This window comes from Gambusia affinis, linkage group LG06 (assembly GCF_019740435.1).
Source record: "Gambusia affinis linkage group LG06, SWU_Gaff_1.0, whole genome shotgun sequence".
Lineage (NCBI taxonomy): Eukaryota > Metazoa > Chordata > Actinopteri > Cyprinodontiformes > Poeciliidae > Gambusia > Gambusia affinis.
The window spans coordinates 29,511,131-29,535,364 of record NC_057873.1 but is presented as its reverse complement, the minus strand read 5'-3'; the positions used below and the strand labels follow the sequence as shown (position 1 = coordinate 29,535,364).

Sequence of the window (24,234 nt, the reverse complement as noted above, 5' to 3'; positions counted from 1 at the left end):
AATCTCAAAAGCACCTACCTGAATTACATTGGTTCCCACAGGAGAATTTTCTCTTAACTCAGCCTCAAACATCTTCTGTTCAAACACTGGATCATGCAGGTTGGCCCCAAACACTTTAACGTGAACCTGAGCTGTGCTGGTAAAAACTCCGTCAGACACTGAAACGTTGAGGTTGTAAGTAGGCTCCATTCTTTGCTTAAGGTGGCTCGACAACATGATGATTCCCGTTTTTCTTTCCATCACAAAATCCATTCTTTCATTTCCTGACAAAATACTATACACCAACTTGTCAAAATCTGAACTATCAGCATCCGAGGCCTGAACACAGGTTATAAAGTGTCCCTTTGGTGCTAACTCACTCACATATGCCTCATAGAGAAGCTGGTTGAAAACTGGAGGATTGTCATTCATGTCTTTTAGAAGAACAGTCACTGACACTTCAGTGCTTAGTGGTGGAAAACCATTATCAGTGGCCCTGACAATGAAGTCATACTCTGGGACTAGTTCATGGTCTAGGATTCGTGCTGTAAGAATTAATCCACTGCTACTATCAATGTGAAAATATTCTGTGCTGTTATGCTCTTTTGAGAATATCTGATAGCCAACAACATTGTTCTTCTCAGAGTCCATGTCTGTGGCAATAACTTGAAGGGCTGGAGTTCCGATCATGACAGTTTCAGACAAAACGATCCTGTAGGACATCTCTTTAAAGACAGGTGGGTTATCATTTATATCTTGGACCAGAACATCTACATCAACTTCTGCATGGGAGCCAGTCAGGTAGTTTGTAGCTCTGATGGTCAGGCGATAATATGGCGTTTCTTCATAGTCCAATGAATTAATTACACTTATAACTCCGGTATCAAATCCAATACCAAACTGAAAAGACACATCTCCATCGACAATAGTGTAGATTATGTTTTGTCCATCAGGACTGGTTGCATTGATGCCGAGAATCGGTGTGTGAACATCCACATCTTCATTCACAGAAACAGAGTAGAAGGATTTGTCAAAGACAGGCATGGCTTTGTTAACAACAGTGATGGGAAAACTAATGGTAGATGACAGGGGAGGGTCACCACAATCTTTGGCGTGTATCTCTATTTGGTACTCCACATTGGACAAATCTGACTCAAAAGTCCTTTTGAGCCTAATGATGCCTGTCTGTTGGTCAATCATAAAGTGGCCATGATCATCCTTGAGAAAGTATGTCACCTCTCCATTAATACCTTTGTCACTATCCACTGCAGAGACTCTGAAAATGGATAAACCTGACTCAGCTTCTACTTGAACAGCTGCATAATATGGAAGTCCAACAAACACAGGGGCGTTATCATTTATATCTTCTATATGGACTTTAACAAGAACTCTGGCCACATGCTGATGATCATGCTCCCGTCTTGCTTCCACAATCAGTTCATAGAAGTCCTGTTCTTCTCGATCAAAGGGTATTCCTGTGGTCTGGATAACACCAGATGTTGGACGAATGGTAAACATTGTGGCAGCATTCAGGAGAGTGTGCAGCAATGGCTCGTTGAGGCGGTTTCCTACAGCACTGACCACAGCCACTACGGAGATATTTGACACATTCTCTTTAATAGATGAGACGTAAACCTTCTGGGAAAAACTCAGACCTGAGTCCAGAGCCTCTTTAACAATTATTGTCACCAAGGCAGTGGTGGAAAATTTTCCATCTGAAACTCTGACACTTAGGCGAAAATGTTCTTTGGAGAAGTTGCTGTTTTTGACGACAATAATCCCACTGGAGGATTTGATGGAAAAATTCTCCAACACTCCTTCAGCCAAAGAATATGTAAGATCTGTAGGAATATCAGTATCGGGGTCTATAGCTGATACCTGCAGGACCTCGACTCCAATGTAGGTGGGAAGTAGAAGAACAGTTTCATAAGTATTCTGTTTGAAGAGAGGAGGTGAATCATTTGAGTCCATCACTTGTATAGTCACCTCAGTTGGACTATCTGCTATAAGTTGTGGCTTACCATTGTCCCTCACATTAACATGGAAGTGGAAAGCTGAAAATGTCTCATGATCAAGATTAGCAATGGTTCTAATGGAGCCAGTTACTGAGTCCACAGTGAAGAACGTCTTTGCAGTCTCCTCAACAATCTGATAGACCAACAGAGCATTTTGGTTGGAGTCAGCATCAGAAGCTTTGATTACTAGAGGGAGGTTTTCTGAATTCAAGACCACACTGTTGACTGGTGCTAGCTCACAAATGCTGCCGTCATAGTGATGCTGTTGGAACACAGGTGGGTTGTCATTCTCGTCCAATATCTGAATTAACAAGCTAGCATTAGAGGCCATCCCAGCCATGTTGGTAGCTTGCACTACAAGGTTATAAGAAGCTATATTTTCATAGTCAAGAGGTTTTTGAGTTGTAATGACTCCACTATATTGATTAATCTGAAAAACTTGTTGTATGTTTCCCTGCTTGATATCAAAAGTGAGGGTCGACTGGCTGACAGCACTGATTGTGGTGACAGAGGTCCCGATAATGACATTCTCTCTGATCTCGGTCTGATATTCAGGTTGAAGGAATCTTGGACCAGAATTGTCGGAGAGAGTGACGGTAATCCGCACTATTGTGGTAGCAGATAGGGCAGGGGTGCCGTTGTCAGTGACTCTGACACTAAGGACATAATGTCCGATGCTTGATAAGTCCAAATGACGTGCAACACGAAGCATACCAAGAACTGGCTCAATGTTGAATGCATTCCCAGTGTTTCCTGTGAAGAAAAAAAATACATATTATATTTGCAATGTTTTGAAAATTTACATTTATGTGGTTTTCAGGAACTACAGTAGCTTACCTGCTTCAATGGAGTAGTGCAATTCAGCATTCTTGCCTTTGTCTTTGTCCAGAGCGGTGACCTGAACTACAGCTGATCCCACTGCGGCTGATTCATAAACTAAGCCTTCGTAGAGTGCACTGGTAAAAAAGGGAGCATGATCATTTGTATCTTCCACCTCTATCAGAACACGAGCAATATTTTTTCTGTATGGAAACTCTTGGTCCTTGACCTGGAGAGACAAAAGTAAAAGAGAATAAATACCTAGAAGAAATATGTGGCCATCGTTAGCAATCTGTATATTATAGCAACCACAACAGCTTAAACGAGTTCACTTTTAACAGTTAATTTTGATGCCAGTGATCACAAAACGTCAATGTGTTTTTTTGTATTTGTATGTAAAATTATAGTGTAGGTTTGTACTCAGCACCCTTTACTCTGATACACCTAAATAAAAGCAAGAGCCACTAGATGCAACCAGAAAGCTGCCTTCTCGGTGAACCAGTTTGTGCTGGAAGAGGCTACCATGTCACAGCAAGACCCCATGCTCTCTGAGTCAAGGTTTGTCCACAACGTTTGCCTGAGTCCGACAAACTATATGAACCTGAGAATGAAATTAACAACCATGAGGGAGGTGCAGAGAGTGAAAAATATGGCACTGGCATTATGTATTCAGCTGAGCAGAGCTCATTTCAGGAGCGACAGTGGAAGAAGTACAGGCTGATAATTGTGACAGACAAAGTGGCAGCACAGGGCAATCTCAATTTTGTGGAATAATGCATGTGCAGAATATGACATAATGCAGCAAAGTCAACCATTTTGAAGTAAAATAAAGAGTATGTTCAGAACAAAGGAAAAGAAAGGAGATCAGTAGTCAGTGAACTTAACGGTTATAATTTCGGATTGTGGAAAGAAGCTGGAGTACCCACAGAAAGTCAGGATTGAAAAGAATCCAATATGTTATGTTTCATTCATTATTTTCAGGCTTTCTGGGTGTTTTGACAGACAAAAATCTTAGATGGTGAAAATTAGTGATGGGAATTTTGGCTCTTGTGACTCAGCTGCCAAAGCTGTCTCTGTCAGTTCCCCAAACAAAATTATAATTTATTATAATCTATAGCCTCAAATTTTAGCTTAACTTGGCAAATATGAATGTTTTGAATGCTAATAGATTCTTTTACATTCAGTGCTTTTATGAGAAATTTTATACTTGTCTAATTTTATGTATTTTTATGTAACAGCAGGGATCTTAAATTTTGTGTAACATTTTATCCAAACTTTTAATTGATGAACAAATGAACAAAACACTGCTAAGCAATCTATTGAACAGAACCAAAACAGAAACAAATTTTCCTGTTAGGGTCATGTTGATGAGCTGAATCCAAAAATTACATTGGTTTTGCTCCATCAGGTCAACTTTCTGAACTATGGAGCAACATGAGTATCAAAATGCATGACTTGTTCTCATATCTGGATCGGTTTCCTGAGAATCTGAGATCAATGAGTGATGAGCAGGAGGAGAGATTCCATCAGGAGAGGAAAGAGATTGAGACGTGATGTTCAATTCACATGTACTTACCCTTATCAGTGTTTATTATTCAATTTACAAAAATCCAAGTTTGTTTAGAAAACATTTTTTTCTCCTAAAACCTTTCTTGGATGAGAAATATTAACAGAAATTAACTAATAATGTCAAAACATTTCATCAATTTAGTCAGAAGACTGGATTTCTCTAAATCAAATTAGAATAAAAACCTGACCAGATTGAGAAAAATGGATGTCATCTTTGGATTCAGTGATGGAAAATAGTCCTAAATCAGTTTTAAAAACATAGACAACTTCAAAAAATACTTTTTGTAACCCAGTGTTTTAAATGACATTTTATCTAACCAGCACAGTGTTTTCTTTAGGATTTACTGTGATTCAGTCGTGATTTAATGACCGAAGTAGTAATAAAGAAACTAAAGAAATAATATTTTTATGAAAAAGCCCTTTAATGATGTTGGGTCAAAGTTTTTAGCAATGTGGTCAGTTAAGGAAATTATTTAAGCTCTAAAATAGACCGTAATTAAAAGAGCTAGGATCAAAGGATGGGCTTATTCTTAAGCAAAGTATACGTACAATGACAGTCAAAATGTGCTGGGCACAGGCCTCGTGGTCCAGCCTCTGAGCAGTGTAGACTGTTCCCAGCGTGGGGTGGATGTGGAACAGACGCATGCTTCTAGAGTCTATGGAGCTGTGGAGAGAATAGGTGAGCTGGTGATGCTCGTCACGGTCTGATGCCAGCATCTGGACCACTTCAGTGTTGGGTGGTGTATCCTCCGAAATAATGACCTCGTAGACTCGTTGTGAGAAGACGGGATCATTATCATTACTGTCTAGAACAGTAACGTAAACCTGGAACATAGAGACATTGATAAGGAATTAGTAAAAATAAAAAAATGAAAGGCAGTATTAACTGAAATGTCCTGTTTTAGTTTTTAATGTCCTGTCATACTTCCTGTTGTTTAGACTTTTGGCTTGTGTTATTTCCTTTTTTATTTAGTTTACCTCTCTGATCTCCACCAGCCACCGGTTCTCTGTCCACAAATCAAACCTTCTAGTATGTGAGCTCCTCACTGTCAGTCAGCTACCACCAGATTCCACTGTTGTCCACTTCTTCTTCTCCTATGTTATTCTTTGTAGATTTCTTATCATTGTGACATTAAATGTGGCACCATCTGCATTTTACTCCTCTTTCACAAGCATCATGACAGATCCACGTTTAGCAAAACAAATTCCAAACATTTTATCGAGCACTTTTCTATTCATGTCACACACTGTACTTACTAACATATAGGAGATAAAATGCATAATGTCTGCGCAAGATTAGGAATTTAATGCAAAGTCTTAATAGAAAATTTAAATACACGCTATGAAGATGACAAGAAAGATTACAAGAATAACAATGGAATCACAGAAACTATTCAATCTACCTTTCTCAATGGTAAAAATAGTCAATACCCTGATACTAGACAAAATAGCCAAGTTAGGTACATGGCAGAGTATTTTAAAAGAGAAAAGTAAACACTTTTTAATAGAAATCACCAAACAAGGATTTCCCTCTCTGAGTCTCAAATGCCAATCTGTGCTCTGTTTTCATTATGCTACTTTAAACTAACAAGCAAGCTGCAGCAGGTCCACCAGCAGTATTAGTATGCCTGAAGGCTTAATGAGCAGAAAGTGAGTACTTGAAAGAAGGAGGACGAAATCTTTCAAGTGAGATGCTGACTGACAGCAGAGATGTTTCATGATGACCTGGAAAATAGGTTCAATAAATACTAAACGTTACAACAAGAAAAACAGAAGGTCGTAGCAAGAGGTCACCTGTACATATGCAGTGCTGGTGCCATCTGTGGCCAGCACTGTCAGGTTGTAGAAGGAACGCTGCTCAGCATCCAGGGGCTTTGCGATGATGATGGTAGCTGCTGTCCTCTCCACGTCGAACACACTGTCGCTGTTCCCACCTGCCCCCAAACAGTGTTGGAAGAAGAAGGTATGCAGTGTGAGTCATACAAAGATTTTCTGAAAATAAACATGTCATAATTAAATGAACAAATGTAGCCTGATGTGCAGCAAAATTCACCACAGCGTCGTGCATAAAATGTGTCAGTCCCAAATCTGGTTGATCCATGAAGCAACGTTTTTTCTCATGCATGGTTTTAATATCTTTTGAGAAATATTTACCAATAATAAAGAAGAGGTTAATGAGATAATAGTCAAGCTTCTGATTTTGAAGATGTCAATAAATTATTGTCTGACAGATTTTCTCTCATTATTGTGGCATCAGACATCATTTGGGTGATTCTAACTGACATGAAACCAGAGAAGTTTTCTCTGGTTTAACTTCAGACAGGTTTCAACTGTATAAGAAAACTGTCAGGAATATTTTTAACACAGGGGAAATCAGCTTTGAGTCATTTCATGAGATGACCCGAGAAACATGAAAAGAAGAGCACCAACCATTCAACACCAGCCTGTGCCTCCTGTCAGCAACAACCTCGATTCTGGGCCAAACAATTATACAATCTAAACAAATACTATGCCAAGATTCTCCATGGGCTCTGATAAATTTGACATTACTTTTCCAAACTTTCCCAGCATTAAATCAGGTATTTAAGAAATCTAAATTACAGCCATTAACCATGAGTTGCCTCTTACAGAGAAAACTGTTTAACAGGATAAACCTTTTATTAGCTAAAGAAAACCAGAACAGTCATTATCCAATCCTTTTGAGAATTCTCTTTTAGCCATTACATTTATATTTATGTCTTGTAAGTTAATTAATCATTATACATGTGTAATTGTTCCATTATTGAGTCTTTGATCAATCACTCTCCAACTGTATTAGTATTTTAAATCTGAGAATAATTATATTTTTCTATTTTTTAAGGAAGCTTAGACATGGAGCTAGATATTACCCTTCAGAGAGAAAGACCTTTAAAGACTTCAGACTGATCATTTCTTTAATGACACTTACAGATGAATATATACTGATACTTCCCATACATCATGAATGGCTTTAGCAATTAGATGTTTAGCTAACTATCTTCCTCTTCACTTCTCCAAGGGCTGCCAACTTATGGTGGCAGAGTGGATGAAGTGTCCCAATGATCCTACCAGAACTGGTAGGTAGAACCTGTTTGTCATCCATAAAGGGTACAGGGAGTTTTGTGGGGTTCTTCAGGCCCTTGATATGCGCCGTTGGGTCTTTGTATGACTGGTGTCAAAACTTGGCCCACAGTACCAGAAGCAAGTCAGACATGTTTCCTGTAAGAGTTGATTTCCACCAAGGTTGCCCTTTGTTACCAATTTTGTTCATAACCTTTAAGGGCAGAATTTCCAGCCACAGACAATCTGTTTAGAAGATATGTTCACAGCCAGAATAAAAATCAGCACCTCCAAATTGAAGACCATGATCTTGAGCTGGAAAAGAGTAAAGGGCCCTTTCAGGGTCAGGGTCAAGGCTCTGCCCCAAGTGGAAGAGCTTGAGGATCTCAGGGCTGTGTTCACCAATGACAGTCTGTCATGGTAAAGAGAGAGCAAAGCCACATGGCGAAGGCCTTGATTCACTGGTCAGTCTACGTTCCTACCCTCATCTATGGTTAAGAGCTCTGGGTAGTGACCCAGAGAGATTGTGGCTACAAGAGGCTGAGATCAGCTACTTTTGCAGGAAGTCTGGACTTTCCAGGTGTCTCTGGCATCTGGTTAAGATGCCTCCAGGACACTTCTGGAGAGGTGTTCAGGAAACATTCCACCAGGAGGAGACCCAGAGGAAAACCCAGGATCTCCTGAAGAGACTATAATTCTCAGCTGGTCTGGAAAGACAGTGGGATTTCTCTGGAGCAGCTGGTCCATGTGGCTGGGGAGGAGGAAGTCTGGGCTTCTTTGCTTAGGCTCTTGAACCCACAACTGGATCCTGGATTAAGAGGAAGATAATGCATGGATTTTCCTCTCCACTCCTAATTTAGATTTCATTTCATATTGAATTTTCTTTACACCAGCACAGCATGTTGGTGCTGTGCTGGTGATTGAACGATTGAACTAAGAAGCTGACCGAGGTAATGACCTATAGTAGCATCTATTTCTGGGAGGTAGTTTCCACATTCAATCTGGAGTGGAGAGGAACAGCCTCAATTTGATAAACTGTGCCACTAGTTTGATAATCAAATCAGTAGGTAATGTACCATTTGGGTGTGCTTGGGAAGATGCATCTGAATACTATAACATGGACACTTGCATGCTATAAAAAATTTATTGCTACTGCTAAGGAAGGGTCAGTAACTGGAGTTGTAATGAGGTAACAGATGCTTGTAGCCATGGAAGCAGATAAAAAGAGAGTAATGGGAAACTTCTATTGAAAACAAAACAAATTAAACCACTCAGCCAGAGCTTTGTTGTTGATTTTGCACATAAAAAAGCAGTGGCAGGAAATAAAAAGGAGGGTAGACTATGGGTATGACCAAATAAAAATGCTTTTTTTAAAAAAAAAAAAAAGGGAAAAAAAGGTGACAAAATGAAGGGATTTCTTCTGATTTGCAGTGTGCCAAAATGAAAAGTGTAAATAAAATACCTTCTGAGGAACAGTTCTTGAAACAAGCGCTCTGCAAGATATAGAACATCTCACGAATAGGCCTGGCACCTTCCAGGCATGAAGTATCAAAGGCAGAAAAAAAGAGAAAGGGTAAGACAGGAAGAAAATACATTTTTGAATAAAAGAGGAAAAAGAGGACAGAGACAGGATTAGTTATTTCATAGCAAATATGCACAACACCCACTGATGTGAAGCTGTGGATTCTTCAGTTGTGAACCAGTACTATTAACAGATACATAGACTCACAGCATGCTGCCATCACTACATGCCTGTGAGCTGGTACAATGCTCTGAGGCTTAGGAGCCTGGGACGGAGCGGTTCCTGGGGGCCATTTCAAATTCAAGTTGTGCTTATGTATCTAAATTTGGCAGATGCTTTTATCTGAAGTGGCAAACCAATGGGGATATAACAGTAATCAGGAAGACCACTGATCAGGAAGAGTATAGAAACAGAGTGCAGACACAGAGGAAAGTTCAGAAAGAGATAGAGTAGCAAAGGAGAGGAAACTACAGGGTAGGTGTTGGGTTAAGAGATGCTTACTGAGGAACTGGGTCCTCAGAAGATTCTTGGAGACATGCTGGGATCTCCCTATTCTGTTAGCACTTATTAGGTCATTCCACTGTTGTTCAACAACACAAAGAGTCTGGATGGTCTTAAGCATGTAGGCACTGGTGTCCAACAATCCCTTGACGACTAGTGACAGAGAAGTGGCATAAAGCTTCACGATTTAATTGGGAACAGTTCTACTTGGAACTTTGTAGGTTGACCTCCATTTTTCAAGGCAGTTGTGGGAACTTTATTTGTGTTGCTTTGTGCTTAAAAAAATAATGACACTTTTAAACAGCACTGCAAATAGGATTTCTACAAGGATGTCTTGCCAGTCCAATAAGGGTTATTATTAAACCGAAGAACTGAAATTCTGGAGGGAAATCAGTGTTCAGTATATGACCAGTTATGAAAATAAATTTCATTAGTTATGACATTTTGTTACTCTTTACTTTAGGTTCGCTGAAACAGAAGACACATTTGAAATCTTGTCACTGTGATAATCATCAGAATCGTTCAATAGATTTTAAAAAATTATTTGCGACCACTTTATGTCTGTATTGTCTCTGTACACAAATTGATCTTTATAACTTTCCGTTCTAAAGTGTTAACAATGAAGAAAACTAAAGCATTTAAAGGTTTGTTATTTAAAGTAAAAGATACAATAAAAGCACATCATTTTGGTTTGATGTTCACTCTTCTAAAGGTTGACAACTTTAATTTGGCCGGAAATTTTTGTCTGGCAGTTGGATAAAAAGTGTCCTTTTATAAGGCAGACTGGCACATATGGTTATGTCTGTTCACCTACATGGGAACTTTACCTGTGATATCAAACCAAACTGGAACTGGGTTCTGTTGTAGAGACACCACACCCACAATCTCTGCCACCTTGTCATTCTCTGTGACGGTAAAATTATAGAACGGCTCGTCAAAGAGCAACGGTGGAGATGAAGGAGGTGGTCGTCGAATCCACTCAATATGCAGACGAGCCGTTGAAGACTTCTGGGGACGGCCATTGTCTGATGCTTTAATCTGGAGAAGCACAAAATGGCTACAATTAACTATTAAACTCTTGAACTTTTGGCAGCTTCTATAACAGCTGATTTTTTGGAATATAAAACCCACTAGTTTCCAGAGTAACAAAATGGTAAAGTCTTTGCAGCTATGTTTTAAAAGGTCTTTCCAGTTATAAATATGAGCCATTTTTATATCAGTTCACTAAATCACAGAAAGTCAAGGCAACATGTCTGAAAGCAGAATACTCATTTGTCTTCTGCCTAAAATAAGTAAGAGTAAAATATAGGACCAATCCAAGCAACCGAGTTAGAATAACTGAATGAAACAAGACGTAAAAATGAACTCATACAGTCAAGATGTCGTAGCTTCCTGCAGCGAAGGCCTTGCGAGAAGACACCACAGCTGTTTTGGGGTCTATGAAAAATTTTCCATCCTCATTTCCATCCACAAGGCTGTATGAGAGGTCACTGTTGGGCCCGTCGTCCTGGTCATAGGCAAACACCCGGTAGATGGGCTCAGCCTTCTTTCGTCGTTCTCTCTCCGGAAGTCTGACTTGGTAGACCTTATCATGAAAAGTTGGTCGGTTGTCATTTTCATCTAGGACTGAAACCATAACCCACAGTGTACTGCTCTTGGGACTTGGACTGCTGTCTGAAATCAGCACCTATAGGAGCAGAAAGAGTTACTCAAATTCATCATCCATACACCAGATCCACTAACAATTAGAGTCCATAGAGAAGCAACAGCAGCAGTATTTTACTGTTTTCATTGCAGGCTTTATAGGTCTTGCTGATGATAGTGTCTGTTAATAAACTACAATCTTTGAATTCTCACAAATTTTTAACTCACTGACATCAGAAACAGACAGCCGGGCTGCTCAGACCATCCTACTCTTCATTTCAAGACAGCATATGGAGATAAGTATTTTCCTACTCTTCCCAGCATTTCCTGATTTCAAAATAAAGCTTGATAGGGTGGTAAAATTGGCCAACAAAATAACAGGTCTTAGTATTTTATCAATCTGCTGCATAGGAGCAACATATAGAGTACCAGAGTTCTGGTAGTACTTAACTGAAATAATAAATGTCAGAATGGAATGTCAAAATGATTAATCCCACGTCTCAGTGATCACCTCTGGCTTCAAGAACAAAAGACGAGGTGCCGGATGACATTTTGATATGAATTAGGAAAGATTTCCTCACCTCTAGCGCGTGCTCCTGTTGTTGTTCACGATCCATTTTCCGAGAGGTTGTAGTGATCAGTCCTGAGGAAGAAAACAGAAACAGTTATTAAATTCAAGGATCCAAGGGTGTTATTGTCAAATGTATAAAATGTATCAATCTGTAAGAGAAGGAACAGAAGGTGACTCAGATATGATGTGAGAAAAGGGAAAGTAGTTCCGGACAGAGAGTCCTGTGGACTGGAGAGGGACTCTTTCACAAGAGATTCAACGGGATAAAAAGAGGAATTGTCTAAAAATCTGTTGTTTTAACAGTTTGTGCAAAAAGTCACAAAGGCATCGCCAAAAAAAAGTAGAAAGCAGAGTTACTTGCTAATATTGGGGGTTGTGCCTCAGGGTCAGTGTTCGTGTTCACGTCAAGAGAAGAGATCATGAAGACCATCTGGGTTTGAGAGAAGAACTGAGCCTCATCCAGACTGAACAACTGCAACCCTGATGAGGCCAACCCACGAGGCAAAGGTCAAAGTTTCAGAATTTGGGTTTATTCTCAAGACTGCTGCTTTATGCTGGCTTTTTCCTTTTATTAGAGCCAAGAATTTTCACAAGTTTTGCCCAGAAAACGTGGAGGAATTTCTTAATTCGACATTTGGGGCTACATTTGCCCATCAGGGAAAATTGGATTTTTACCATGTTTTCCACAGAAAGAACAAATGGATCAACCCAGGAAAGGCTATCTATGTGGTATGAACCTCTCTCTTTATCTCCTGAAAATTTATTTCATTCAAAAAGTTCCCTCAGCTACAGTTTTAGGGAACATAACTCAATGAGTTTTGCAACTCATGTATTTATCCTGTTTTGCAGGATTTTTTACTGTGTGCTATACCTGCTAAACTCTGCAAATTAAAGCAATAAAAGTCTTACTGGAAGTTATGAACATTTGATTATTAATATTGTCACCTTTAAGAGTTCTTCACAGTGTTTAAGGTTGGTTGCTGTGTTCAACAGAACTATCAGAGGTTTCTGTTGGTTGCTTTGATCAAGAAAATAAATAAAAAATCCCAGAAGTCCTTTTTTCCAGATTTCTAGATCAATTCAGCCCAATTCCAAATGCAGGTTGTTTAAGAGGAGAAGCTGCTGCTAACGAGCGTGGCTGGGAGGTTTAGCTAGCTGCAGGTTACTGAGTCTGACCGGGCCATCAGATGAAGCGGGGTTCGACGTTCAGACGCTAGGCACTAAAAGGCTGACGTACTCTCCTCCACCAGCTTTAACAGAGCCCTGGTTGACAGGCTGATCAGGCTCAGGAGGTTCGAACCCTTTGAACGGAGCGCTGGTTTGGGCTGTTTTACAGTGGTGAGGTAAACTCGATGGCGACAAGCAAGGGAAGCCGCTGGAACAGTCTGTGTGCAGGATGGGTGGAGTCCTTCATGATTAATGTTCAAGATTTAATAAGTGTAACGTCTGGTACAGAGAACCCAATAATAGACAGCAGTTTTAATAGATTTATTAAAAACCGGAACTGGTTGAATCACAGACTGCTCATACAAACGTCCAGGAGTAATTCCTGGACGATGAATCAGCTGCTCAACATCTGACTGTATGAACTATAGAGTCTCCACAGAAAAGTTTCCAGGATTATTTCTATGCACAATTCGTCCAATGATAAATCTTCTATGATGGGTGGAGACATGGTAAGAAGGCAGGTGAGAGTCAGATACACAGATGCAAATAGTGAGGTGATGAGGCATGAGGTGAGATGGGGTCAAAGGTGAGAATCCTTTTCTGTGGTTTGTGTACAGAAAGCAGGGATAAATGTAGAATCCAGCAGCAGAACAAGCTAATGCGTAGCACAGAAGCAAGATCATAACTGGAAGATTAAAAAATGATAAGGAATTAATGCTGAACATCTACACACAGAACTGGCGTGTCTGTGTCTGGAGGGAGCTTAAATAGACCAGAACACAGACACTATGAAGAACCTGATTACTACTTGATGTCAGCACAGAAATGTATTCAGTAATGTCATTAAAATCAAACGTTTGATCTGAGGAAAAGAATCAAGCTGGAAAAACTCAAAGATGTGTTTCAACTGTCAGAAAACTTTACAGTATCCCAGTCAAGTTTCCTTTGTGCTTGTTACAGCCAAGCTGATTCACTTGTACAGATGACTGCATATGAATGAATGACTGAGGTTGACTGCTGAGTTGACAAACAATAACTAATATTCACTCTAACTGATTTACAAGCTTTGGAGAACTGATATATCTTGGCAAAGGAACAATTTTAATTCTTCTTTCACATAACTTTGGCCTAAAATTCAATTCCATGGCAACACCCTTCCTTAGTAACCAACTAGACAAGACCAACAAACATCCTCTTGTCTCTTGTGCTGCCAGACAAGTAGAGACTTGTCTTTGCATTAATTATGTTTAATCCACCAATGAAACACTTTAACAAATGGTAAATAGATTAAACCTAGATGTCACTTTTCAAGTCATACCTACCACTCAAAGCCCTTTTCAGCTCGAGCCAGCCACTCTCACAGACTCAACTTCCATGACCGAGAAACAGAAAATGACTCACCAGTACGAGAGTTGATAGTAAAGAAGTTTTGTGGGTTTCCACTAACAATCCGATAGCTCAGCCAATCAGCAGTAGAAGGTGGGGAGACATCAGGATCCTGAGCGTGGATTTGAATTACAGAAACGTCTCGGGGAGAATTCTCTGGTACTGAGCACCGAAGCAAAGGTTCAGAGGTCAGTGGGGCATTGTCATTGACATCGTCCACTTCAACGAACACCTCAGTTGTGCTGAACTGGGGGACAACGCCACGGTCACTGGCATAAACCGTCAGCCAATAAGAGTCCTTGGTTTCCCGATCTAATGTGTCTGTGGTGTAGATCATTCCTGAGAAAGAAGACACAGCACAGTTTGTGCACTCAAAGAAAATCCACCCAACTTCAAATATTAAATGTGCTTAGAAAATAAAGACTAAATAGATGAATAGAAAAATGTAGCACATAAAGAGCTTTGAATTCATTTTGCACTCCATGTAAAGAGGGGAATGCAACAATATCCTGCACAATTAACTCCCAAAACAAACATAACATGACTCTGGAGAACATTCCATTTAGTATCTAGACACAATATCGTACAGAAATATTGAAGCAACAACTAAAGACATGAGCTGGAACTTTAAAGGTTATGGCGCTGATTGGAATTGAAAATGGATAATGACGCTTAGATCAACAAACTAAATGTTTGTAAATGTGTCACAAAGGGTTGTTTCACAAAACCAGGATAGTGGATTAAGAAAAATCAACTTTCTTCCCAACTTACTCACTTACTCTTGTTACAAATAGCTACTTGGCTTAAACATGCCTTCTTCAAGATAAATGTTTTTAAACAGTTTGCATTTATTTTACTGAAAGACCAGAAAATACAACTGACCCAGACATAGGGTCAGACTGATCTTCTCAGAGAGATCACATTGGTCAAACAATTTACATATGGAATTTTGCTTTGAGAGGATAAAAAAACATCTAAGTTTAACCATGCAAACTTTAGTGTCTAAGATACTGTGTCTAAGTTAACTGAAAAAATCCTGGGGTTTTTTCTGCTTACAAGCTGGATAACTCATTGACCATAAAAGAAAACTCACCCGTTTCCTCATCGATGGCAAATCTTCCCAGCCCGCTCCCATCCCGAATGGAATACTGGATCTCTCCATCTCTACCAACATCATCATCTTGAGCACTAACTTGGAGTAAAGTAGTTCCGATTGGGGCATTCTCTTCAATTCTTCCAGTCAAGGCAAAGTGTGAAAAGTAAGGAGCGTAAAGGTTTTCATTCACATCGATTACTTCCAACTCCACAAAGGTGACAGACAGAAGAGACACAGGTTTTCCCTTGTCTTTGGCTTTCACTGTGAGGTTGTAGAACTGCTGGACCTCATAATCCAGTTCCTTCGTCAGTCGAATGGCTCCACTGTTCCGATCTAATTCAAACCATCCATTGTGGTCATTGACCAGAGAGTACCGCACCTGACCTCCCAATCCCACATCTGGGTCCTGGGTTTCAATCCAGGCTATAACAGTTCCTACAGGAAGATCCTCAAGAGCTCTGGCTTTGTAAACACTGGGGATGAATAGTGGAGGACAGTCATTCACGTCCTCTAAAAGAACTTTCAAAATGGTGACTGAAAACTTGTGTCTCCCTTTAGCTGCACTGTCTCGAGCTTTAATCTTTAAGTTATAGGTTGGAACCAACTCTCGGTCTAGTTGGCCAGTGACATAAACTATCCCGTTAGTGGAGTTAATGCCAAACTGTGTGGTGCTTGTCAAGAGAGAGTAAACTATCTCACCATTGAGTCCAAGATCTTTGTCAGTGGCCTCGACCTGGATAATAATTGTGCCTATTGCAGTGTTTTCAGGAATTACTATTCTATATCCTTCTTGTAAAAACTGAGGGGCATTATCGTTTGCATCCACAATGTGAACAGTAAGCAAACGCCAAGTTGCTTTCTGGGGGAGACCAAGGTCAAAAATGGTTAGGTTGAGGATATAGTGATCTCTCTTTTCTCTGTCCATTGGAAGAAAAACACTTATTAGACCAGTCTGCAAGCCAATGTTAAAACAACTGTCAGTGTTTCCATCTGAAATAGAGTACAGAATCTGACCATTGAAACCTGTATCACCGTCATATGCATTCACCTGGAAAACACTGGAGCCAACCTTTAAGTCTTCCTGCACAGCAATATCTGTGGGGAAAGCTTTGTCGAACTGGGGTGTTTGTCGATTAACAGAAAACAGGTCAATAAAACCTTCCTCAGTTTTAGATTTGGTGCTAGCTTTGGATTTTTTAAGTAACTTTTCAGCTAACCTTTGTGCTACACTGGTTTCTTTACATGTAAAATGCTTGTAAAGAGATTTTCCATGTACAACTGAAATGTTGACAAACATGGGATCTGAAAAGTTTTCACCATCTGTGGAAGTTATTTTTAAACTGAAGATGCTCTGTTTAGGGCTCAGTGCTGAAAGGGAATCACGCAGTGCAAGAACTCCTGAATCAGGGTTGAGGTCAAAGAGCCCCAGCTCATTTCCTGAAATGATCTTATATTTTACTAACTCTAACTCATCTATGTCAATTGCAGACATTGTGGTAATTACTTCATCTACTGGAAAATCTACAGAAATCACACCCTTGCATGCTACCTTCTCAAACAATGGCTTATTGTCATTTACATTCTGTAGGTGGATCGTGACATTGACTTCACTCTCTCGCCTGTAAGGTGAACCCCAGTCAGAAGCTCTAACCACAAACACAAATACCTCTGGTGAGGCTTCAAAATCTAGATCTGTGTTGGTGCTTATGACACCAGAAAATTGGTTAATTTTGAAGGGTAGTTGCTGAAGGCAGTGAATACTGTATGTAATGTATCCATTTTCACCTTTATCTTCATCGACTGCAGAAACCGTTAATACGCTGGTCCCAGCTGGTACACTTTCATTTACAAAAACCTCATAGAAGGACTGGGAAAATTCAGGCGTGTTATCATTGGCGTCTTCAATGGCTACCTGTACTTTAGCTCTGAGATTGCTGTCTACCTCCAACACCTCAAGACTGAAGATATCCTTGGATACATGGGTCAACCAGCGAGAAGTGGAAATTACACCTGTTAAGGTATTAATTTTAAAAAAAGTTGAATCTGCAGAGGGTGTCAGAATATACTCTGCGTCATCAGGTTCCGGTTTGATCTTAAAAAACCCCACAATTGTGCCAGGTGGTGAAACTTCATTGAGACTAACAACATAGAACTCTTGCTCAAAATTTGCTTCTGTTGTCTGCTGGTTTGAAAACATTATGTGGAGAACCTGAGGAGCAGAGAACTGGGGAGGAGTCCCTCTGTCTTTAGCCTGCAGGGTTAAGTTACAGCCATATGGGAAAGTTTGCCAGTTTATTATTTCGGTGGATTTAATTGCAAATTCCTCTTCTTCACGTCTTTCTATATAAAACTGTCCTGAAGGATCACCATCCATAATACTAACAGAATCAATTTCCCCGTTTAAGCCTTCATCAAAGTCTTCAACACTAACAAGGGCATACAGACTATTCTTCTCCAGCCTAGAGGAGGCGTGGGTGACTACAGTCATAACTGGAGCATGCTCATTCACACGCTCTATGTGGACAAAAAGTTTGGCTGTGCTGCTAACTCCATTGTTTCCATACAGCTTCATACCACGGTCAACCGCCATAATTTCTAAGTCGTACCGGTCCTGTTCATCAACGTTAAGCTTTCCACTAAGATACACCACTCCACTGGTTGGGTGTACTGCAAACAGTTCCATTTTGTCCTTGAAAAAAAAGTAAAATTCTCCATTGGAGCCAATATCTGCATCAGTGGCAGTAACTTGCGCTATGCTAGTCCTGAGAGGAGTGCTCTCTGCGATGGTCACAGAGTATGTAGTGGGTGAAAACAGGGGTCGGAGGTCATTCATGTCCAACACTTGAATGCTGACTTTAGTCCAGGCCTCAAGAAGAGACTCTCCCTTGACATAGGCTTTCACTGTCAATACATAATTATCTTGAATCTCCCGGTTTAAGATGGCTGCATTGCCCCCTTTGGTCCTTATGCGCAAAAAAGAGAAGTCCCCCAGCACGTAGTCTTCTGCCTTGAAAAGCCCTTCGTCGTCTCCTGAGGTAATTCTGTAGCGAATTTCCCAGGACCTTTTGGTCAGGTGAATGCCCATTTTAATTTTACTGTTGGCATAGGTGCGTGCTGCTGAGTTTTCATAAACTGTTGCATGGTAGACGGAATGGGTGAAGCTGAAACTGGGCACATCCTGAGTTTCATGGGAGTTCTGGTTGTAGCCGGCTGATGGCTTGGATATCAGTAACAAGAGTTGGAGAGTCAGGCTGAGGAGAGGAACTTGCATGCCTGTCCATTTACCCATATTCAAATCTATCCCATCATACTGCCATCCTGAAACAGAAAAAAAAGAAACAATGACAAGAGTTAGACACAGAAAGTTGGAACCAACTAGTATGACTAGTCGGATATACTGTATATATGTAGAAATGATACAAATATAATTTTTTAGGTAACTAAACGGTTGGAATGTACAATTGTGTGTAAGCAGTATGCTTTATTTATTTATATTCACATATATAAATGTGTATTATGACTAAATCTAACACAATGTTGCTAACAACTCAATGTTTGAGCTTCAAGTCTTAATTTGTTGATCCAGTGAATGAAGACTGAGGCAGGATTAATTTTATTTAGACGGGGATTAGAGTCATTTATTAGATCTACTCAAACTTGTGTAATTTCATGTTTTATGGCACTCTATCAGTCTGTATGTATATAGAAAGACATACTGTGTGTGGGTTTGTGTGGGTCTAGTTGCTCTTTGGGCTGTATACTTGCTTCTCTTAACCCAATACTGCCAGTAAAACAAGGTTTTTGCAAATTGTGCTAGAATACATACACTGCACTGTCTGTCTCATCCCAGAAATAAACAGTAAAAATAAACAGTAAAAACTGGGAAATGCCTTTCCCAGTTTCTTAATGGGAAAGGCATCACACACATATTAAGTTTGGTGTGTGTTTGTTCATGATTACAATGGATGAGCTCATGTTGACGGTTCACAGGATCAGTAGGCAGTTAAAGGGGGGGGAGGGGTGTGTGTGGCCCTGGAACTGCAACTGACAAACTCTATTCATGTTCACCACAGCAGCCAAATTCCTCCCCACAGCAGACTCACCGCAAAATTCCCACTGGACCAAACGGAGAGTGAAAGGCTGATTTTATCAACTGTTGCATCTCTTCAAGGCCCTTTTTACAAATCTGAACAAGTCAATATCACAAATGTATCTAATATCTAATAAGTACAAGAAGTTAAATCTGTCACATTTTTAGGATGGTAATTTATCCATGAAAACAAACTATAAATATTCCCGAAATTATTTCAGGCTCAGAGCTAAAGTTTACCTCAAACAAGAAATAGGTTTCTTATACTTCAAAGATGGCAACCTAAAAGATTTTGGAACAAAAAAACCCCACACAGCAATATGAACAACAATTAGAGCATTTCAGGAAATAGTGTCCTGAACTGTCTCCTCTCTTTGAGAACTCCCCAACTAACCTGGTTAAAACATTCAGAAAGAAACAGAACACACAGATGGTGCTGGACAAGTAGACAATAAACTCTTTAGGAAAGAAGGAAAGTGCAGGCCTGCTAAATCACTTGCCCTGCAGGTCAATGACACAGAACAGGAAGGGAAGGGGAAAGAAAAGAACATTGAACTTTTCTCAGGTTACCTAAAACATTAGGAGGGTTAGGAAAAAGCTTGAATATCAACAATACAGCTAATAACATGCTAACACCTTCTGTGCTAACAGTGCTTCTGTTATAACACTCATTGTAAAGGGCAGCTATCAACTTCCTGAGTTCTTTTTGTCAGGATATTAATCTGGCAGCTGTAGAGAAAAATTTTAATAATTTATAAATAAAACCTTTCGGTTTTTGTTTGTGTTTAGCCATGAAGAATTTGAAAGCACAAGTGAGAGCAGGGAAATCCTTTCTTGTACAAAGCTACCTTTGTGAATGCATAATGTAAGAAGATACTCTCATTCTCTGGCTCTTTCTATTTCTCTCTCAGACATTCAGACACACACACCCTCACACCTGCACACACACCCAAACATGCCCACACACACAAAACAAACAGTGATGATCTACTGGCTCATCGTTATGTATTAATATTGAGATCTGAGTGTTTGACCCCCACAGTTCAACTGAAACACACTGAATGGATGCATCAGACTGGAAGCAGTTTGTTCACATCTCACTGCTCTCATTAACATTTAACTCCACTACTCCATTTAACCCCAATCCCTCCACACAAATCAGAAATGTTGCTCATTCTTTAGCTCTCTTACAAATCTCTAACTTTTCACCAAAAAAAAGACACATTAAGTGTTTCAACTTTGTATAAATTTAATGATTTACCATGCCATAAATTGTTTACTTCAACCAAATAGAGGTCAAATGGACCAAATGGTCAATGGAGTAAAAGTAGTAAACAGAGAAAAAAAAATTGTCTCATTGCACATGTGTCAGTAAAATTCTATAAATGTCATTTAACATTGTGTTACTTTAGTGTGCGAGTATTGGATTACGCCACAGACACCTATAAAATCTGAGCTCTGCTTTAAGGTAGCTTGGCCATTGCCTTTTAACGCAGTTCTGCTTGAATCTGTTTTGTGTATGGGTGTGTGTGTGTGTGTGCAGGTGGGTGTGCATGTGGGTGCATAATCATATTATATCTACATAAGAGTTAAGCTCCAATTTTTATATTTTTGTTTTCTGCTTTTCTAGACTGCAGTGTCTCCCCCAAATTTGAGTTGAGTTTTATGTTTTTCCATGAAAGTTCCTTTGCTAAATTACTGAAATTATTGAATAATATGACTATGATTACTCATAAATAAATTCAAGCTTCTTCAAATGACATGTTGTAATCATCCAATTTCCATCCATCCATCCATTTTCTGTTCACCCTTGTCCCTAATGGGGTCGGGAGCGTTGCTGGTGCCTCTCCAGCTACATTCTGGGCAAGAGGTGGGGTCACGCTGGACAGGTCTCCAGTCTGTACAGGACACACAACCACTCACACCTAGGGACAATTCTAGAGAGACCAATTAACCTGACTAACTGTGGAAGGAAGCCGGAGAACCTGGAGAGAACCCACCATGCACAGGGAGAACATACAAACTCCATGCAGAAAGACCCCCGGCCGGGAATCGAACCCAGGACCTTCTTGCTGCAAGCCTTCATCCAATTTATAACATCAATATTGATATTTTGATTGTGAGAATAAATGTTTTTAAAATATATTTCCCACAGTGGCACAGTTGGTAGCACTGTTGCCTTACAGCATGCCTTTAAGGTGAGTTGATTCTTGGTCCATTAAAACCCTGATTGTGTTTCAAGAATCATAAAGATTGTGTGGCCCTAAACTCTCTGTACTTTGATAAAAGAAAAAGATTTGCATAATTGTTTTTGGAATGTGTCCAGTTGATTTCGACCCCCAGGCAATGTGCGCCAAGACCACAGTTACAAATCTGTTTTCATAAGATGGACATTGATTTCAATCTTAATGGCCACAGTCAAATCAGTTTTTATCATGAAAAGAAATAAGGAAATATAAAAACCTATTCTGTCAAGGCAACACTTTGAATGTCCTTCATGCCTTCATCTTAATACCAAATGAAATACTGTAGTTCCCTCTATCTCGGAGTCAGCCACTCTTCACCGAAGGGTGCAGCATGTCGGACCAAAGTCGGACTGCCGATGCGTGGTCACATGGTTTTTGGATGTGCATTTTCACAGACTTCTCACGGTCCAGAGGACACCAAGCCGAGCTGCCCGTCCTGCTGCAGTACATGTCATGGCGTCCTGCTCTGTGTGAGGTTTACAACAGCAAAGTAAACACAGCAATCATGGCAGAGAGGAACGACTATTACGAGTTCAGAAGTTTGGAGGAGGAGAAAGTAATAACAGTCTGGCTGGAAAATTACTTTAGTTTTCACATTATCCAAAAAAAAGAACGGAAGGCATCGGTGAGACGTTCTCGGACCAGAACCGAGCAGGGAGAGTTTAATATTTCAGTACAAACGTCCTCACTGTCAGGAACAACTGCTCCTCAAAATCTGATCTCTGACTGAAGAACCTCTGTTCTGACTATCCATACTAGGCAGCAATCCTTTCTGCCTTGCAGAGTCAGAAGAGCAGCTCATGAAAGTTGAGTGGAACTGTTTTCCACATAAATAAACACACCCATGAAATTAAGGACAAGGGGCCAAAAGTTTGCCAGGAGGAACGTCACACAGCTGTTACAATCGTTACGTTTCCATTGACCATATAAATGCTCTAACTGGAATCACGTAAATACATTTGCTAAATGGAAATGCCAATTTAAAAATATAATAAAATTTTTTGTGCACTAGGATGAGGTGGTTTTTCAACCACAGCAAAATTAGTGTATCCAGCAAAACTACAATGGAAACACATTTTTCACATCAGATGAGTCAGGTTGTCTCGGGGGGAAACCCTGACTGATGTTCAGCACTTTGATTCAGCTTATAAATACAGTTGATGGTGATGATGACTTCACTACAGTGACTAAAAGAGATAAAAGAACACTTCCATAACGCCTCGGTATCAGTGATGTAGGATGCTTTGGACAATAGGATTAAAAGCACTAAGGAGCTAGAAAATGAAATCATAAAGGCTTAATAAAACACCTAAATCTTAAGCCTGTTCTGACTATTTCCAACCTTTAGTACAATCATGTACAAAAACCTGCAGCGGCAGTACTATAAAACTAATAAAGGTCCAACTATTTTACAAATGATTACTATAATTTATGTTAAACTGAAAAGCCCTTTGTTCCATATTCTGATGCCCATCTGGAGATTCAACAAGTCACCTCCACCTTACATTTCTTTACATGGCGATGCTGCTCTGTGATTGGTTAATTTGCTATTTGTGACAGCAAGAAATTGAATAAGTATATTTTGTAAAGTAGCTGGTGAGTATAATTTGGATCTTTTCTTGTCCTTTACTTGTAGCGGGCTGAAGCCCTGCATCCCCTCATCACGTTTCTCCAGCCCTGAGTTCTCATTCCACTGGGATCTTTGTGCCTCTGCTGTAAGCTGTAAGCATGGTTACTCCCTGCAGCTCGTTAAAAAGGATCAGTAATACAGCAGACCTCAGTGGAGAGCCTGCAAAAGAGTGGAGTAATTTATATTGTAAAAGGAGGAAGAAAGAACATCATCATCAGTCAGCGTACAAAACACCATGAGAGCCACTGACACAAGCTGCTCACTTGCCCACAGAATTCTGCACCGTAATCCTTTGCTTATTAAAATGGAAATTCTACAAGCACAATATCCTACTCATCAGCTATAAATGATTAATATTCTGTCTGTTCAGAAAAGTGTGTGGAGAAAGAGCTAAACTCTCACCGACAGGCAATCAAAAAAAAAAAAAAAAAAAACATGAACTACCCTCAAAATAAAATCACAAAGACAGCCAATAGTGCTCCGGGCATCTGGGCTTACACAAGCAGCATTCAGCAGGACTGAAGCTTTTGCAGAGAACAATAGCAACACCCCCCACCCCCCACCCCTCCCCGTCTCCCCCTATCTTCCCCTATAATGGACCATTCCAGCACAAACAGGCAAGGAAACCTCCCCCTGCCCCCCGTCTCTCCCACACTCTTTCTCTTAAACACATCGAGAGCAAGAAGGAGGGAGGAGCCTCCAGGGTGATGGCATTTGGCACAAAGATGCAAAGAATGCCCTGGGGAAGGAGAGTGAGGGGGGAGGGGGGGGTAGATGGATGTTCTCATAAACCTCTCTTCAACTGTATGGATGTCACTGCACTGTAAAGGAGCACACCCCACTGTAGCGGCTCCTCTACACATTCTCATGCATGTAATGTGCAGCCATGCAGTCACAATTCACAGTTCAACCTCATCAAGG

At 40.2% G+C, this 24,234-nt stretch overlaps 1 protein-coding gene across 2 annotated transcripts in view; it reads right to left on the bottom strand.

Annotated features, from left to right (window-relative positions):
• The window catches only part of fat3a (FAT atypical cadherin 3a), a 59,814-nt gene that overhangs the window by 27,018 nt on the left and 8,562 nt on the right, over positions 1–24,234 (bottom strand). For both annotated transcript variants that reach the window (XM_044119397.1, XM_044119399.1), the window contains exons 2-11: positions 15,345–18,665; positions 14,267–14,590; positions 11,709–11,770; positions 10,856–11,170; positions 10,311–10,521; positions 8,923–8,991; positions 6,177–6,316; positions 4,932–5,207; positions 2,832–3,042; positions 19–2,747 (exon numbers count right to left, since the gene is read on the bottom strand). In XM_044119397.1, coding sequence (XP_043975332.1) covers positions 19–2,747; positions 2,832–3,042; positions 4,932–5,207; positions 6,177–6,316; positions 8,923–8,991; positions 10,311–10,521; positions 10,856–11,170; positions 11,709–11,770; positions 14,267–14,590; positions 15,345–18,636 — 7,629 coding nt within the window. In that variant the 5' untranslated portion in view covers positions 18,637–18,665. The remainder of the gene's footprint in view (positions 1–18; positions 2,748–2,831; positions 3,043–4,931; positions 5,208–6,176; positions 6,317–8,922; positions 8,992–10,310; positions 10,522–10,855; positions 11,171–11,708; positions 11,771–14,266; positions 14,591–15,344; positions 18,666–24,234) is intronic.